The following is a 16,456-nucleotide window of genomic DNA, read 5'->3' as shown; positions in this document are numbered from 1 at the left end:
AAGCACCCCCAGGTCATGTCTAGAAGATGCCAAAACACTCATGTGGGTCAATCAATTTGGGGGAAAATCAGTTCAACCTAACAGCTGTAGCACAGGGTAAGCAAAGCAATGTTCCCTTGTCAGCCTGCAGGGACTTGAGGTCTGTGCATGGCTAGTGTTCTTTCCCCTTTTTACCAAGTTGACTTGGCAGAATGAAGACATGTGTCTCGTATGGACACATGCACACACATACACGGTACCACACCACACCACTCTTATTCCTGCCTTTTGGGGAGACAGAGCACTAATGATAGAGAACTTGTGCTGATAAGGGCAGGGGAAAGGCCTTGGGATGACTTATCCCAGGTACACATTTGTATGAATGCGACTCAGATTATAGTTTTGGTCAATATTTGGCCTCTTTGATGGTATGTGAGGGAAGGAGTCAGCCAGACTTGGAGCTTGGCCATGTTAACTGGTCAGTAGTAAAAATGTCTCAAAGTATATTTTCATACCTCTGGGCTTTTCTATTTGGTTCCAGAACCTGCATGTTTGTATCCCTGCAAGTTTATATATGTTTGAGTGTTTGGGTTTGTATCTCTGTTTTCCTGCATGCCTGAATTTGCTGATTTGTATGTGTATATTTGCATCTGCCTCTGAGTGTTTGCATATGTTTGTACATGGCTGGTATATGGGCAGGTAGGTTTACTTGTGTCTCTGTGCAATCTCCTTTTGGGTTTCTATATGCTATTACATGTATCTGCATGTCTTTGGAGATCAGTAACTCCAAAGAGACTTCAGACGTCTTTCAAATGCCTGGCGAGCCGAGGAAGAAATCTGATGCGGGAGAATCTGATGGCTTGGCAGGCCCTCAGCTCAGATTCCTTCTGGTTCACTCCGATTTTCATCCAAGATGAGGTCTGCAGTGTCTTCCGAGGATGCCTTCTGGCTGCCTTCACCACATTAGACCTCCAGGGTCCCCTCTCAGCCCAATTGTAATGGACTTAATGAGTAGAGGGGAGGAGCTAGGGGTGGCCTGGTATTTTAAGATAAAAATAAAAAAGGAAAGTTCATCCTTTTCTTGCCATTCTCATTTTCTCTTATTGACATTCATCAGCCCTGAGCATGAGACACAGGGGAGTTAGCCACTTAACATTTCTTAGATCTTTTTTACTCTTTAAAAACTAGGGAGGCTGAGGCAGGAGAATCGCTTGAACCTGGGTAGTGGAGGTTGCAGCGAGCCAAGATCGTGCCACGGCACTCCAGCTTGGGCGACAGAGTGAGACTCATCTCCAAAAAAAAAAAAAAAAAAAAACTAAAGAGTTTTGCTAAGAAATTTTAGGTAGGTATTATAATCATATTGTGGTTATGTTATTAATAAACTTAACTTTTAAAGGTATTCACTGAAGTGTTTACTACATAAGAAATTCTATGTCTGGAATTTGCTCCAAAACGTTAAGAGGTACGGTTGAGTAGGGAATAGATTAAATTAGACTGGCTGTGGGCTGATCATTGTTGAAGTGAAATGATGGTTATATTACTAGTGTTTGATTATATTATACTCTCTACTATTTTGTTTGGACTTTTCCATAAAAGAAAATAATCCTAAAGCTGGGCATACTGCCTGTAGTCCCAGCTACTCGGGAGGCTGAGGCGAGAGGATTGCTTGAGCCCAGGAGTTTAAGGCCAGCCTGGGCAATATAGTGAGATTCCACCCCCAAATCTAAAAAAAGAAAAGAAAGAAGGAAAGAAAAAGAAAGAAAGAAAGAAAAGAAAAGAAAGAAAGAAAGAAAGGAAAGAAAGAAAGAAAGAATCATACTCACTCAGACATCTCCTACTATTTCCCCACCAGACTCCTCATCCCGAGATGTAGCTGAGACTATCATTACTTTCCCCCGTTATGTGGATGAGGAAGTGGAGGCTCTCACTGGGTAAATGATTTGCTTGAGGCAAGTAGGAGCAGAAAGCTTGGCTAGAATTCAGACAGACTGACTTCCCACTGAGGCTTCTTCTCATAGGATCCTGCATAAACATGACCCTCATACAGCCATAAAATACAGAATTTGTTAATAAATACCTATCAAATTAATGAAAGAATTGAGACCCCAGTTGCTCATACATTTACTCAGGGCTTACCTAGACAGGTATATGGGCACCCAATGTTCTACATTTGCATCTGCAGAGACACATCTACACCTCAGCTCATACAACGATACTTTCCTTGGTTGTATACTTGTAGACCACTAATTTTTGAAAAGGTATGTTAGAAATGATGTACAGGAAAAAGAAAAAGAAGGGGACAAGACTGCTACCCTCAGGTGTGCCTGTTCTGTGTGCTCATGTGACAAGCTGGGCTATCTACCTGCTCTCAGTGGGAATGTACCAGCAGGAGACCTGGAAGGAAGGAGTATCCCTAACAGTGGACATATCCAGCCCAGAACTACAGACACATGGATAATTTGATGAGGAAGGAGAAACACTGGCAGGCTGATGCCTTGTACCAAGCAAAGCTGTAACTTTGCATGCAGGAGTACAAGACATGTTTTCTCTCAGATGTAAATATGTTCAGATAAATACAAACATTATATATACTTCATAAATGGTTTGTGCCTGGCACACATCCACCCTCTACAAGCATGTTTTGCAGTCATGTCTGTATAGAGAGGGATTCTGAGAGGGTGAGCATAGGTCTAGGAGTCAAAGGACAGGAGTTCTGGCCTACTGCCCACCAGTTGCTGATTGTGTCATCCTCATCAAGTCACATCAACCCTCTTTGGCTCAGTTTCCCCTTCTGAAAAAAAAAGATTGATATTAATAGTCAAGCTGCCCACCTCAAACAATGCTAAACATGTGAAAGCTATTTTACCTATAAATTTATATTTTACTCTATACACTCAAGCTAAACAATAATGAATAATGCACCTATGACACACATAGCATGTCTATCTATATCTATCTATCCATGAGACAGAAAAGTTGAGTAACTTACCTAAGATAATACAATTTAAATACAGCATGAAACAGTGAAATGATGGTGGGTTTTGTAGTCAGAAGCACCGCTAAAGAGCTAAAAGGGTGTCCAATCATATTATTATAGTGGCTTCTGCTGTTTATCATAGTTGGTTAGCTCAGTGGTTCTTAAACTGTAGTCTAAGAATCCCTGAGGATCCCAGAGACCCTTTGAGGAGCTCTGCAGGTCCTTCCTGCCTCGGTTATATGTCTGCATATGAGGCTATGTACTTCAGATACTTCAACCAAAACAGCATATCAAAATAAACTGAATGCAGAAACAGATATGAGAATCTTTCTTCTATCAAGCTAGACATTAAAGAGATTTGCAAAAATGTGAAATAATGACATTCTTTACACTAAATTGTTTTGTTTGGGAAAATATAGTTTTGTCATAAAAGTTATTTTAACATGTAATGTTTATTGTAAACAATTTAAAAATGGTAAGCAAAAGCTCCTTGAAACTCGTATAATTTTTTTTTTTGAGATGGAGTTTCGCTCTTTTTGCCCAGGTTGGAGTGCAATGGCACGATCTCAGCTCACTGCAACCTCCGCCTGCCGAGTTCAAACCATTCTTCTGCCTCAGCCTTCCAAGCAGCTGGGATTACAGTCGCCTGCCACCATGCCTAGTTAATTTTTTGTATTTTTAGTAGAGACAGGGTTTCACCATGTTGGCCAGGATGGTCTCAATCTCTTGACCTCGTGATCCACCCGCCTCGGCCTCCCAAAGTGCTGGGATTACAGGCATGAGCCGCTGCGCCGGGCCTGAAACTCTAATAATTTTTAAAAGTGTAAAGGGGTCCTGAGATCAAAAAGTTTGAGAACCACTGGGTTGGAGCCTGGTGTTGATGAGAACAAGAATCTGCCTAGGTGAGACCAAGCCAGGTAGCAAAGCCCAAGCTAATCTAGGTCCTGCTTGCCCTCGGCTGACATGAGCCCCATATTCTCACCAACGCTCCTTGCCTATCATGAGCAAAGAATTGGAGTGGTTCAGAACACCCACTCTGGGGCCAGGCAAATCTGACTGGAGTCTGGGCTCTGCCAGTGGAGTACATCCTTATCCTCCCGAGGCTCACTCAGTTTTCTTTTGTGTCGAACAGGAACGTAGTAACTTCCTTACAGTGCTATTATAAGGCTTGAATGAGACAATGAATCTAGTCCAGTGCCTGGTATATAGCAAGCACTTAAGAAAATGCCTGATGATGTTACTAATAATAACAGATTGCACTCACTGAAAGCTTATTCTATTCTAAGCAAGAATCTAAGTGCTAGTCATGCATTAATCCATTTAATCCTCTAATACCACTGTAAGGCAGTGAACAACCCTAGGAGATAGTTATTTTTCAGTTGCTGCTATTGTGGAGTGGTTATTTTCTAGGTCCTACCTATGGGCAAAATAGGATAGATTGGAGAGTTAAATAAATGTTCATGGTTTTGATTAACCTTGATACAGAAGTGAGAGGGTTAAGTGAGAGATCTGATCTTCTAGAGAGTCTTCTGACTCCTGCCTCATTCCTCTTTAGCCACCCCAGGCCTAAGGAGCCAAATTATGGGAGCAAGAGTGAGACCTTAGGCCACATGATCTCAGCAAAGAGGCAGGCCTTTTGGAGCAGTTTGAAGGGCAAAAGGGGACAGCAAAAACCTCTGGCACCAGTGACATCAGTGATAAGTCAAAGAACCCACTTCATAGATGCTCTGGTTGGGATGTCATTTCCTGTCACTCATTACCTGTATACACACACACACACACACACTCTCTCTCTCTCTCTCTCTCACCATCACCTTCAGCAAAGTCACCTACCCATGCACATGTGAACAGAACAAATAAAAATAAGTATGTTAAGGTCCTTGAATGTATGTGTCACATATGTTTTGAGGATATGCCTCTAGGTAAATGTGTATAGAAAGGTCTGTGTGAAATTACAGACTAGAGAGAAGGATTCAATCCAGTTTCCTCTCCCACCTAATTAGCAAAGATGCTATCACAAAATTCAGGCTCCTACCTCCTGTATCCTCCTGAGGTAAGGTTCCCCCAGACAAGAACAACATCCTGGGCTGGTCCAGGTCTGCCCAACCTGTGTGTGTGTGTGTGTGTGTGTGTGTGTGTGTGTGTGTGTGAGACAGAGAGAGAGACAGAAAGAAAGAACTGGGAGTGGTAGGTAGTTAGTTTGCCTCTCATCATCATGGAAACTGGGTAGCAAAGCCACTGGGAGCATGAATCTGGGGCTCTTGGTCAACTGCTGCTCTTCCAGGATGGAAGAGGAGGTAGGATCCCAGGCAGTGGCTAGATCTCAGGATGGAGCTGGAGGGAAGGGAATGAGAAAGGTTTACTCTCTTCTACCAGTTTTCAACTGTGGGCACCAGGACAAGGATTATTCCAGTCTGGTGCCTTGGAGACATAAAGCGGGTTTTTGCTCGAGACAGGTCTACCAAGCAGAGTTCAAAGACCTTGGGCCTGAATTATCTGAACTTGGATGCAAGTGGATTGACTAAAAAGAGGAAAAGACAGGCTACTGTCTACCTCCATTGGGTATACAACACTCTCTATATATTCTGTGGGTATGAGTGGAGGGAAGGAGGATGTGAGGGAGTAATTTTTTGTTTCTTTTTTATTTTTTGAAAAACAGAGAAAAGAGGCATTCTAATGTTCACAGTATGGAAACTGCCTTGATCTTCCTAGTTTAGATTAGTGAATTCTGGGAGGGATTGGAGGGGCTTTTTTATTGCTCAGAAAATGACTTTGCAATTAAGAGAAGGGTCAGAAAGGGGTGATAAAAGAAATGGCCAGGTAGAGGTCAGAAAAGGACATCTCCTGTCTATGGTCAGAATATGGATATGTTCAAAATCTAGAGCCCCCAAAAGCCCAGCAGAGGACTGGGGTAGTTATCTAAATAGTTCCTCACCAAACCCTTCAACCTTGGACTCCTTGCTTTTACCTGAAAAATGGATAATTGTCCCAGGCAGAGAAGAGACTGGTCCCTAGGGGCCAAGACTCAATTCAGTCACTTCCAGGACCCTCTCCAGCTGGTAGAATGAAAGAAAAGTAACTGGGGAGGGGCCTAAAGGTTTGGCATCAAAGGTGTCTGGACGTTGGTGTATCAGAATAGGTCAGAGGCCACAGGCCTTCCATTTGGGGGCTTTTTGACTGCTTGAGGTGGAGGGAGGGAGAAAGAGGAGGGTGTTGGGGGAGGGTCGGACCGGAACAGATGCTTTCAGATCTAAAGAAACAATTTGGGAGGTGGGCAGGATCAAACAGAGGAAGAGAAGGGGGAGGAGGGGGAAAGGAAAGAGAACAAAGGTGTAGTGGAGATTGGAGCCTCTTCAGTGGAAGAGAGATGAAGGGGAATCCGGGTGAGATGGCTGAGCCAACATCTGCCCCGGGCTATAAAATTTTGTTCTATTTGCTGCTGGCCCAGGGGGCACTCTGGAGTGGTCAGATCAGCCTCTGAGGTGGCCCGGACTGGAGGCTCAGCCAGGAACTTTTGAACCTCAGCTGTCCCTCCCAGACTGCCACCTACCACCTTTTGGTTCTTCCTCTGCTTTTACGGTTGGAAGGGAGTCCAGGGATTGGAACCAGGGCCAGGACAGGAGGAAATATGGAACTTGGAAGGCAGCAGAAATGCTAGGCAGAGACTCTGAAATGGCCAATAAAAGACAGACAGAGCTGGAGGCAGTCACATTCCAGAAAGGTTTGACATTATCAGAGACTGAATCCTTGAGAGGAGGTTTCCAGCTGGGAGGCCCACATCTCCCCATCACACCTGAGCTGGGTCAGGCAGGATAGGGATGAGGTGGGGAGGCCCAAGCAAGTGTGTATTCCGAATATTCTTTGCCTCCCTCCCCCATTTTTTCCTTTCTCTAAACTGGCTGCCTTTTTGTTCCTCCAGCTGAAACTCAAGCCCCATTCGGTAACCTTATTTTCCAAAATCTATTCCAGCTGAATGGAAAGACTCCACATGTACAAAGTTACAAACACAATGGTACCACCCAAAGGGGCAGAGCCTCAAATAAGAGCCAGGCTATCACTGCGGTGAGGTGAGATGGCCTCAACAAGAACAGACCAGCTTGGAGAACTTCTCCCAAATGACTCATGTCCAGCTCTGTCCCTGCCCATCGGATTTGAGAAGTGTTTCCCCTTTTACAAAAGCCCTAAGCCTAACCCCACATCCGGAGACAAAGGCCAGGGAACCAAAGAGGGCAATTCTCCCTATAACTGGGGGAGAAGGGGACACTCTTGGCCTGGAATTCCTCTGATGGAGGGGATTGTTGGTTTGATGGCCTGGGATTCTTCAGGGCCATCCTGAGTCCCAGGTCGAGAACGCTTCTACTGATAAGCACGCTTCTAATGATAACTAGATCTCCCCTCTCCATCCCCACAAAGATCCTGAGAGGGTCCCATTTCCTGCTCTTGTACCTCGGAGGAAACTATCTTTTCATTTCTAATGAAAATGAAATCTCATTATTGGGAGGTGGTAGCAGTAGGGTATCAGTCAATCAGAGATTGAGGGTCCTCTCAATTTTCCACGAAAAAAATGGAAGGTGAGATAGGAGGAAGAAAGGAGAGGCTGGGATCTAAAGGGCGAGACCCTCAGGCCGAGCGGAGTTCACCGCGCAATGAACCCCACCGCGCAGTGAACCAGCTCAGCCGGCCACGCAGCCCGCGCTCCCCGCCCCGCGCGCCCTATTGTCCGCCCAAGCCCGGGGTCGTGACCCAGCTGAAGGCGACACCGCACCCAGGGCGGACGCGGCGTGGAACCCGGAGGAGGAGCCTGGCTGCCGCCGGCCCCTGAAACCTAGCCTTTGCCCGGGCTGGCCTCATTTGGTGACCCTCAAGACCCCGGCCTCTGCGAGAAGGGGAGCTGGGACACCCCCACCCTATGAAGACAGTCACATTTTGCCCCATTCTCTCGCGGCCAGGCTTCCCGGGAAGCCAGAGCTCCAGAGTGGAACCTAGGGTTTGGCTATCTGGCAGTGCCTCCTGCACACTCAGTTCCAGGGTTTTTTTTTCTGCCTGGAAATTAAAATACTGTATACTTTCCTTTTCCGATCCTTGATGCTGGGAAGAGAGGGAGTCAGAAAGGAGGAGTGAGTAGAGGCGACACTCTTCTGGCTTCACTCATACCCCATCGAGGCAGGCAGAGCTGACCCTAGAGGATGCTGCCTATTCAGGAATCTGAAAATGTTGATGGGGCCTGGAAATTTAAAATAGTCCTTTCCTATTTATTAGGCTCTGTAACCGTATTCACCCTCAAACCTACTCTGAGATTGCCTACCCATCCTTGTCTTTCCTTCCTCCCAATTTATCCTCTAGGCCTGGCAGAAAGGAAAAGCAGGAAGATGGGGTTGCAGAGGCCCTTATCCCGGCAGGCCTGGATGTGGGCTCTGCTGGATTGGCCCTGCCTTCAAAGAGCTACGGAACTGACACCAGAGAGAAGAGAAGAAAAACGCGGAGGACTGGAGGGAGACCCAAGGGCTCCTGACCTTGGAGGGCCGATGAGCAAACTCCAGATGGGCTTTAGTTTCTTTCTGCTCCCCAAGTTCCAAAGGGGTCTGAGCTTCTTGAACTGTGCAGGTTTTAAAATGTTGGAGGGCTTCTCACAGGTTTGTGGTTCAGAGTTCACCACCCCCAGTTTAAATTATCAAGAGGCAGCTAAAACTCCAACACCCAAGCAGCCACAAGCTGAAGGAGAAAAATCAAAATGGGGCTGGGAATGCCGGGTGCAGAAAAAGCAGGCTGAGAGGGGTGGTCGGCTCTATCAGAAAGATTGGTAAGAGGTAAAGACTTTTTTTTTTTTTCTTTTTTACCAAATCCCCCAAATGTTTGTTTTGGGCTCCTGCCCATCCAGATAAATCAAGCTAACAGATTAGGAAGTTCATAAAATTGTATTCTTAGGTAATGACATCCAGAGAGGTAATAAATATTCCCTCTGCTCTGGTGGCCGCTGGAGTTCTGGTGTTCAGGGATCTTCCATCTCTCGTTCCAAGCCTGAGAGGGGTCTCTTGGAAGGGGAACATTTAAATTAAAATTAGCTCTCCATAGGTGCGGTGCCAGATAGAAGCTGTGGAAAACCTGGAGCGGTGGTTTTGTGAGTGCAATAGCATGCTCCCCCAGGACTGGGCAAAAAGCAGAGAAAAAGATGGTACAGTTGCTCCAGCGCACGCTCCGTCCCGTCATAGCACCCTTGATCTTAAGGGCCCCTTTCAGAGTCAGTCTCCCCTAATCCTAGAAAAGCAGAGAAGGACACCCTGGCCCCAAGCTCCCAGCAAACCTTTCAATTGTTTTCACTTCCCTACCACTCCCCCAACACACACACACACACACACACACACACACACACACACACACACACACCCCTAGCTGTGGGAAGCTGTCTCTGGATTTCAATCTGCCAAATCCAAGCAGAAAGAAAACTGAAGCACAGATTGCAGAGAAAACTTCGTAGGAAACTTTACACAAACAACAGCAAGAGACCCTCGGACAGGGAACGTGCCTCAGTCCTTTTCCCTCAGTCTAACTTTCTCAGACTCTCTCTCTCTTTTTTGAGCCAAATTTCTTTACTCCCCGGGTACACAGACTCGGCACAGAAACGTCTTTTTCTCCAAGCAGAACCCCTCCGCTCACAATTGGATTTCCCGCCTTCACTCCCTAAGACCGGGGATCGTGACAAAAATTGACTGGCAAATAGAGTTTAAACTTTTGTGCTCCTCACCCCCAGAGCAGACCGAGTGCTAACTACTTACGTGTCAAAGGGATCTTTGGCCTATGGGGATCTCCTGGCGCTTGGAGAGAAGGAACCCTGGAAGATCGGTGTCGCCGTTTCACACGTCTTCTTTTTACTTAGCCATTGAAGAGAGAGGGATACAATGCACTTACAGGCATTCCTGCGCCTTGCCTCTCCCATTACTCTGGGCAAGAAATCCCCAGTCCTACAAAAGCTGCGGCATCCTATCTGGAGACCAGGGCTGAGCAAGGGCTGGCTTGGGAGGGTCAGAGATGGGGGTGGGGGAGAGGTCAGAGGCGCTGCAGAATATAAAGGCAGTGGGAGAGAAAATGCTGTGTCCTCCCCGTGAACCTGGGCTGTGTCCTCCCCCCAGTCTTTCCCCACTGCTCAACCCAACTTAAATAAAAGCTCAGCCCTCAGCTTCCAGTGAGGCTGTAGCAGCATCAGGCAGAGAGCAGGGACCAAGACTGCTGGGGCTTGGGGCCCTTGGCCCAGATTGGCCCCCCACATCCCAACCCTGCCCTGCCATTCTGGGTGACGAAGTCCAAGGCAAAGGAGAACTTTGGGGAAAGGGGAGAAAATGGAGCCCACTGGAGAGAAGGCCAGAGGACAAAATCTTCAAACTCAAATGTAAGGGATTTTAGTTTGGGTTCATTTGTCAAGAATTATGGATTTCTGATGTTTCTCCTTTTCAGACCATAAAGGACAGAAGGAGACACACAGAGAATGACCATGTATGTGAGGGAAGAGGAAGGAGAAGAAATAGAAGACACAAAGAAGGGGAAATAAAATAAGTGTCCCAACCCTTTTATGCTGCTTTTCCTGAACTAGAGTGTTCCTTCAGCAATTTCAGGGAGAAACTTAGGAAATAAAATGTAATAATTTTCCCCCTCCTCACTCTCATCTCTTCCACTTTTGGGAGGAGAGGGATAAACTCCCTGAAAGTCACACAGCAAACTTAGGAAAGAACCATGGATCTCAATTTACCCCTTCCCTGCTTTCCATCTTAGCTCCTTTACAGGCTTGAAAAGACACCCTGGTGCCCTTAGACCTTCCTTCCCTTTTCGCAAGCGCAGTTAGAACCCCCTTTTTCTGTTCCAAGGGCAATCGCCTCAAGACGATAGGGGCTACAGTCAGATTTGGCCCCTAATTCACTTGATCACATAAAAAACTCCAGATAATTGTTGGCCTGCCTCCTCGCACTGTAGGCAGCATGTTTTGTTGTCTCCAGGGTACCACTGAGGGAGGAAAAGTAGACCTAAAGGACTAAGAGATTCCCCCCAACACACACACTTGTGAGGGCATGCATACACACACACACACACACACACACACAGAGCAAGTAACATCCAGCAAGTGGTTCAAAAGGAAATAAATTCAAATCACACCAATGTGATTTGTACAACTTAGTCCTGCTGTTACCTTTCACTCCAGAATTTGGGGATGGGAGAAGGGATATCCCTGGCTTCCCTGCGTACCCTAGATCTCTTCTCCCTCTGTCTTCTACTTCTAATTGCCTTTCTTCCTGAAATATGGATAAATCATCTGAGAAGAAGCTCACCAACAGCCCTCCTCCCACTTTCTCCTAACAAACAAGCAAAAAATTAAGCAGGCCTTGCTAGGGCCTGGTTCTCAGACCAGAATTATTTGGGAGCCTTTGGCTTGAATGTATTATTCAGGTAATCCAGGCAAGATTTTTTGTTTCTTTTTTAGCCCCAAGGAAACAATTTTATTTAATTAATTTATTTCTTTACAGCCAGAGAGGCTTGTTCAGGCTATCCCCATACACTGCCAGGACCTGGGAGGTTATAGAAAGAGAGGTTGGTCCTTGACTCTCCCTAAGTCTCTTCTCAACACCTGGCAGGTCCATAATAGAAGAGAATAAAAAGGTAAAAATATTTCATTATCTCCAGGCATCAACCTTTGAGGCCTATCCGTAGCAAGGGAAACTCCCAGGCCTCTGGCCTCCACCTTACCCCTTTTTCCAAGCCTAAACAAACAGAAGGCATCCTGACAGGTCACTTTGCTGCTTCAGAATCACCAGCTCGAAACCTTTCTTCTTTTAGGAACTCAAATGTTGAGGGGATGTCTTCCTTAATCCCTCATCCCAAAAGAGCCCTAAAGATGAAAGAAAACTCTTCGCCTTCCCACTCCCTAAACGTGCCCTCTTGTCTACAAATTAGGCAGGCCTACTCAGCACAGAGGAGGGAGAAGGGAAGAGAGAGAACATACAGAAAGAAGAAACTGTACCTAACTATAGAAAAGTGAGACACCCCCCACCCTTAGCTCCACTGAAGTGCCCCCAGAGGAGTCTGGCCTCTCTGCAGACTCAGGGGGAAGCAAGGGGACTGGAGAAATTAGCCTTAATCTTCCACATCCCCTCTTCTGAAGATCCCATACCCCAACCCTTTTGCTGTTTCTTCTGAGGACATTGGAAGACTAATGGAGAGCTAAGATTTGTGTGTTTGTTTAAAGTAAACTTAGGCAACTATAGAGAAGATGGGATGTTACCAGGCCAGAGAAAGGAGGGGGATAAAAAGAAACCATCAGACATTGACGTAAAACTAATTCACATCCACTGGTTTATTATTGATCACGGGGCATTTCACATCAACACTAAAATTCTTTATTGCAAGTTTTACAATAATCAAGTAAATTCAGTCCAAAAACACAATAACCACGATGGGGGTGGGGAGAGATTCTACCTATAGACTGCCTCTCTGAACTGAAAGTTCATTTTGATTTTCTTTTGGCTCCTCAAACTGAACAGCTCTGAGAGGCTCTCCAGATGCATTTAGCTTTGTCTGCTGTCTTCGCCCCCTCTCCTCCCGCACCCCCCCCCAACAATAATACAAAAGAACTTCATAGCTTTGTTCTCCTTAAAATGACTTCCCCCTCACTAACCTCCCCTGGTGCATTTTCAATGCAAAAGGCCTAAGGAAAGAGGGGGGAAGAAGGAGGAGGAGAAGGATGAGAATTGGCTTTAAAATCTCTTTCCTTTTTTCTTTTCCTCATTTCCCCTGAAATTCACCCAAACCAGACTATCACACCTTGCAATATATAATTTATGCAGTTTTTTCCTTAAAAAATAAATAACCCCCCAAATGGCCTTAAAAAAAAAAAAAAACACCCAGCAGGTACCATGCTAAGACAACATCACATGCTTAAAAGGGTCCTTAACAGTGGAAGGCAGAGGAGGGCAGGGGGCTTGTTTGTTTATCTGTTTTGTCTGTTTGGAACTGACAAGGGACAAGGCGAGAGGAAGAGAGAAAAGAACCGATATATATATATATATATTAAATTCTATAAATAAGAGTCAATTTGTGTGTGAGGGCAGGGTGGGGGCATGGGGTGGGGGCAGGGGTGTGAGTTATGTTTTATAACCTGGTAATGTCCTCTGCCCGTTGCTGCTCCGGCGGCGTGGCGCTCTGGGAGTGGTCTTCAGAAGTACCCGGGGTAGCTGCCGAAAGGGTGCTGGGCGCAGCGCCGGCCGGGGGTGCTGACCTGACTTTGGTGTTGGGGAGTCGGTGGTCCTTCTTCCATTTCATGCGACGGTTTTGGAACCAGATTTTGATCTGCCTCTCAGAGAGGCACAGCGAGTGGGCGATCTCGATCCTTCTCCTTCGGGTCAGGTAGCGGTTGTAATGAAACTCTTTCTCTAATTCCAGGACTTGCTGCCGGGTGTAGGCTGTTCTCGAGCGCTTGGGTTCCCCTCCGTTATAATTGGGGTTCACTGGGGGAGGGGGAGGGGAAAAGCAAATAGTGGGGTTCAGAGGCAGCAGGCACCCCGCCCCCCACCCTCACCTCATCCTCAGCTCTGAGGAACAGGAGGAGGGAGTGGTGGAAATAAAGTCATCAAGCTTAAATGGGTTATAAAGAAGTTGAAGGAAGCTGAAGACTTTGTAGTGTAATAAGAGGGGAATCCTCATTGTAACGACACTGAATTATTTATGCGCCCTTAGAAAGCCAGCATAGTTTTCACACATACATAACAGATCGTAGCACATGGCTCGGACTGCCCAGAGTAGCTAAGCCATAAAATTTATGGGGGATGTAATTACCCATTCTCGCTCGTAAATCCAGTTCAATTGTGCTAACCCAGAGTCGCTCCTGGAGAGAGAGGGGGAAGGAGAGAAAGGAGGACGGGGGCCAGAGGGGGCCGAGGAGGGTGGGGAGCGCTAGGGAAGACGAGAGGGAGGGGGGGGAGCAAAAAGCAAAGTTGCCTACCCGTGCTAACGTGAATTTTTTTCATCCATGGGTAGACTATGGGTTGCTTGCTGGCGGCGCTGGAGGGATGGTCGGGGGCTGGCTGGCTGCAGGCTGGCGGGGCTGGGGACGGGGAGGCGGAGGCGCCTGAGAGAGGCGCCGGCTCGCAGAGCGACTGTGATTTCTCGGGGTGGTGGTGGCCCGCCTGGGCCGGCCCGTGGCCTCGCGAATTGCCCGGCCCCTGGAGACTGGTGCAGCTATACTGGCGCTCAGGGTAGCTAGGGCGCGGAGGCGGTGGTGGGTACAGCTCCTGGTGGTGATGCTGGAATCCCGATTCCCTGGTCCGGCCGTAATATTCCGGACTGTGTTCAGGGATGTAGCTATTTTGCGAATATTCTTCGCATGGAGGAAATTTCGGATCGATGTAGTTAGAGTCCATCAAATACGAGCTCATGATCATTAATTTCTGGAGTGGAAAATAATTTTTCTCGCTTTGTCGTTTTTCTGCTCCATAAAGCCCTCCTACTAGCTAGCGACCCTGTAAAGTTACTTTCACCATGTGACTCCGCCGGCCAATCACACGGAGCAACCCAGTCCCCGGATAAGGAACCGAATCGCTTTATTCAAAATGTATCCAATTTTTTTGTGTGTGTAGTGGTGGTGGTGCTGGGGGGTGGGTGGTGGTGATGTGGGGTTAGCTGGCAGGGGTTGGGGTGCCGCCAGTGCACATCCCGTCAGACTGACAACGCTCCCCTGCAAAAGGAGATGGGAAGCTCCCGGCTCCCCTCCAAAGCCCGGGCATTGGGGGGCTGTCGGGAGGCAGTGATTCAGCCCCCGCCCAGGGTCTCCCCTCAGGCCTCTGCTGGGCCCCGTGGGCCTCGGCTCTTGAGCTTTTCCAGAGGTCTCCATTCATGGCGATCGTGTCTCAGTCTGTGTAGGTCACCGGGCAGCGCCCCTCTTTCGCAGGAAGAGGAAGTTGAATGAGGACTGGAGTGGAGGTTGGATGGGGAGGGGCCCAGGCTGAGCCGAGGAGGCTGGAGAGCCTGGAGTGCCCCCCATCCAAGGATACCAGAGTCCAGCCCTCTTCCCCATACACACTCACCCAACCCTCTGGCCATGGGGCCGGTGAGGCAGGGTCCCAGCTGGACCAGGCAGGTAGAGGCAGCGGGATGCAAATGATTCTGACGTCATATCTGGAGGTCTGGGGGTTGAGCCCCCGCTGAAGAGAGACAGGAAGTGGTTGGCAAAAGCAGAGTTCAGAAGTCTCGCCTTCCCCTGCTACCCACTGACCCTCCCTGCCCCAGCCCCAGAGCAGAGGATCTCTTCTACTGCTGGCTCCTGTTTCCACTCCCCATTCAGCCCGGCCTGCTATTTTCTGACAATTATCTCCAAGGAGCTGGGGCACGGAGGAGAGCTTTCTGCCAGGAGTCAGTGCCCTCTGATGGTGCCCAGCCAAGACCCTGAGAGTTCTTTCTCTGTCCCCACAGAGGGCAGACCTAGCTAATAGGGAGGCCTGTGTGGGTAGAGCCTGCTTGCTTCTCGCTAGGAGCTGTATCCATGTAACACGTGTGTTTACATGTAAACACGAATTCCTAAGGGCCAGCTCCAGGCTGCTTTCCAAAAACGGAAGGCTAAGCTCACCAAGTTGGGGAGGCAGGGCCAGCCTTGGGGGTCTCCAGCCCATTCACACCCCCTCCCCTCTCTCTGCCACCCACTCACAGTAGTACTCTGATGGAGGAGGGTGGCAGGGCCATAGAGAAGGGAGGGGGCCAGGAAAAGCTGCTTTCCTAACCACCACCCCCCCCCCCAGCTAGGGGTGGCCCTGTCAGGCCACCGATTCCAATTAACTGATCGCCCATAACTCAGAGTTGGGGGGGTAGCAGAGGGGAGAGCCCAGGGAGGGAGCCGGGTCCCCTTGTTGTACTTGATAACAATTATAGTTTAAAATCATAGCTTGCCGGGGCTCGGCTATATTTTACTTGATAACAATAAAAGTGACACATAAAGTTAACTGTTTATGTTTTATTTATTAGACTAAATCTGCCAGCGGTGGTAGGAGCGCTTGCCTCGTCGCTACAGCTTTTATAGGGCTGTAAAACGTCATAAATCAGTCTCGCGGAATCGCCCGCACTCTTTGTGTCGGCGGCGGCGCGGGGCTGGCGGCCGCTGGCTGCCTGCTCCCTCCTTTCCACGAAAAGTGGTAATGTGATTTTTTCCCCTCTGATTTTATTATTATGATCGCCGCCGTGATTAGTCAATCTACCTTTAATTCGCCGCCCTACGCTGCCTCCTCCTAGCCCAGCCTGGTTGACACTTGAATAAGTACCTTTTAAAACGGCATAACAACTATTTGAGGGTTTAATTAGAACATCTGCAATTAAGGGAATGAGGAGGGGAAAGGGAAAAAAAATAAAGCCCTTGTGAGAGGGAGACTGAAAGCAAGAGATTCCCATCCTTTCTTCATCACCTTTGGGATGTTGGAGAGGGTTTGCACTTCCAAATTAGGGCTTCCCCAGAGGGCTGGAATGAGAGGGAAGCTG

At 47.8% G+C, this 16,456-nt stretch overlaps 2 protein-coding genes across 3 annotated transcripts in view; one reads left to right on the top strand and one right to left on the bottom strand.

Annotated features, from left to right (window-relative positions):
- ATP5MC2 (ATP synthase membrane subunit c locus 2) overlaps nt 1-16,456 on the top strand; it is a 494,192-nt gene that overhangs the window by 77,272 nt on the left and 400,464 nt on the right. The gene's annotated exons all lie outside the window — the stretch shown is intronic.
- Nucleotides 12,270-14,492, bottom strand: HOXC4 (homeobox C4). Its single transcript, NM_001194756.3, is given in 2 exon segments — nt 12,270-13,443; nt 13,938-14,492. Coding segments are annotated over 2 exon segments (795 nt in total). The 5' UTR covers nt 14,377-14,492; the 3' UTR covers nt 12,270-13,087.

Source organism: Macaca mulatta, chromosome 11 (assembly GCF_049350105.2).
Source record: "Macaca mulatta isolate MMU2019108-1 chromosome 11, T2T-MMU8v2.0, whole genome shotgun sequence".
Taxonomy (NCBI): domain Eukaryota; kingdom Metazoa; phylum Chordata; class Mammalia; order Primates; family Cercopithecidae; genus Macaca; species Macaca mulatta.
The sequence above is the reverse complement of the archived record's forward strand: the minus strand, read 5'-3'. Positions and strand labels throughout refer to the sequence as shown.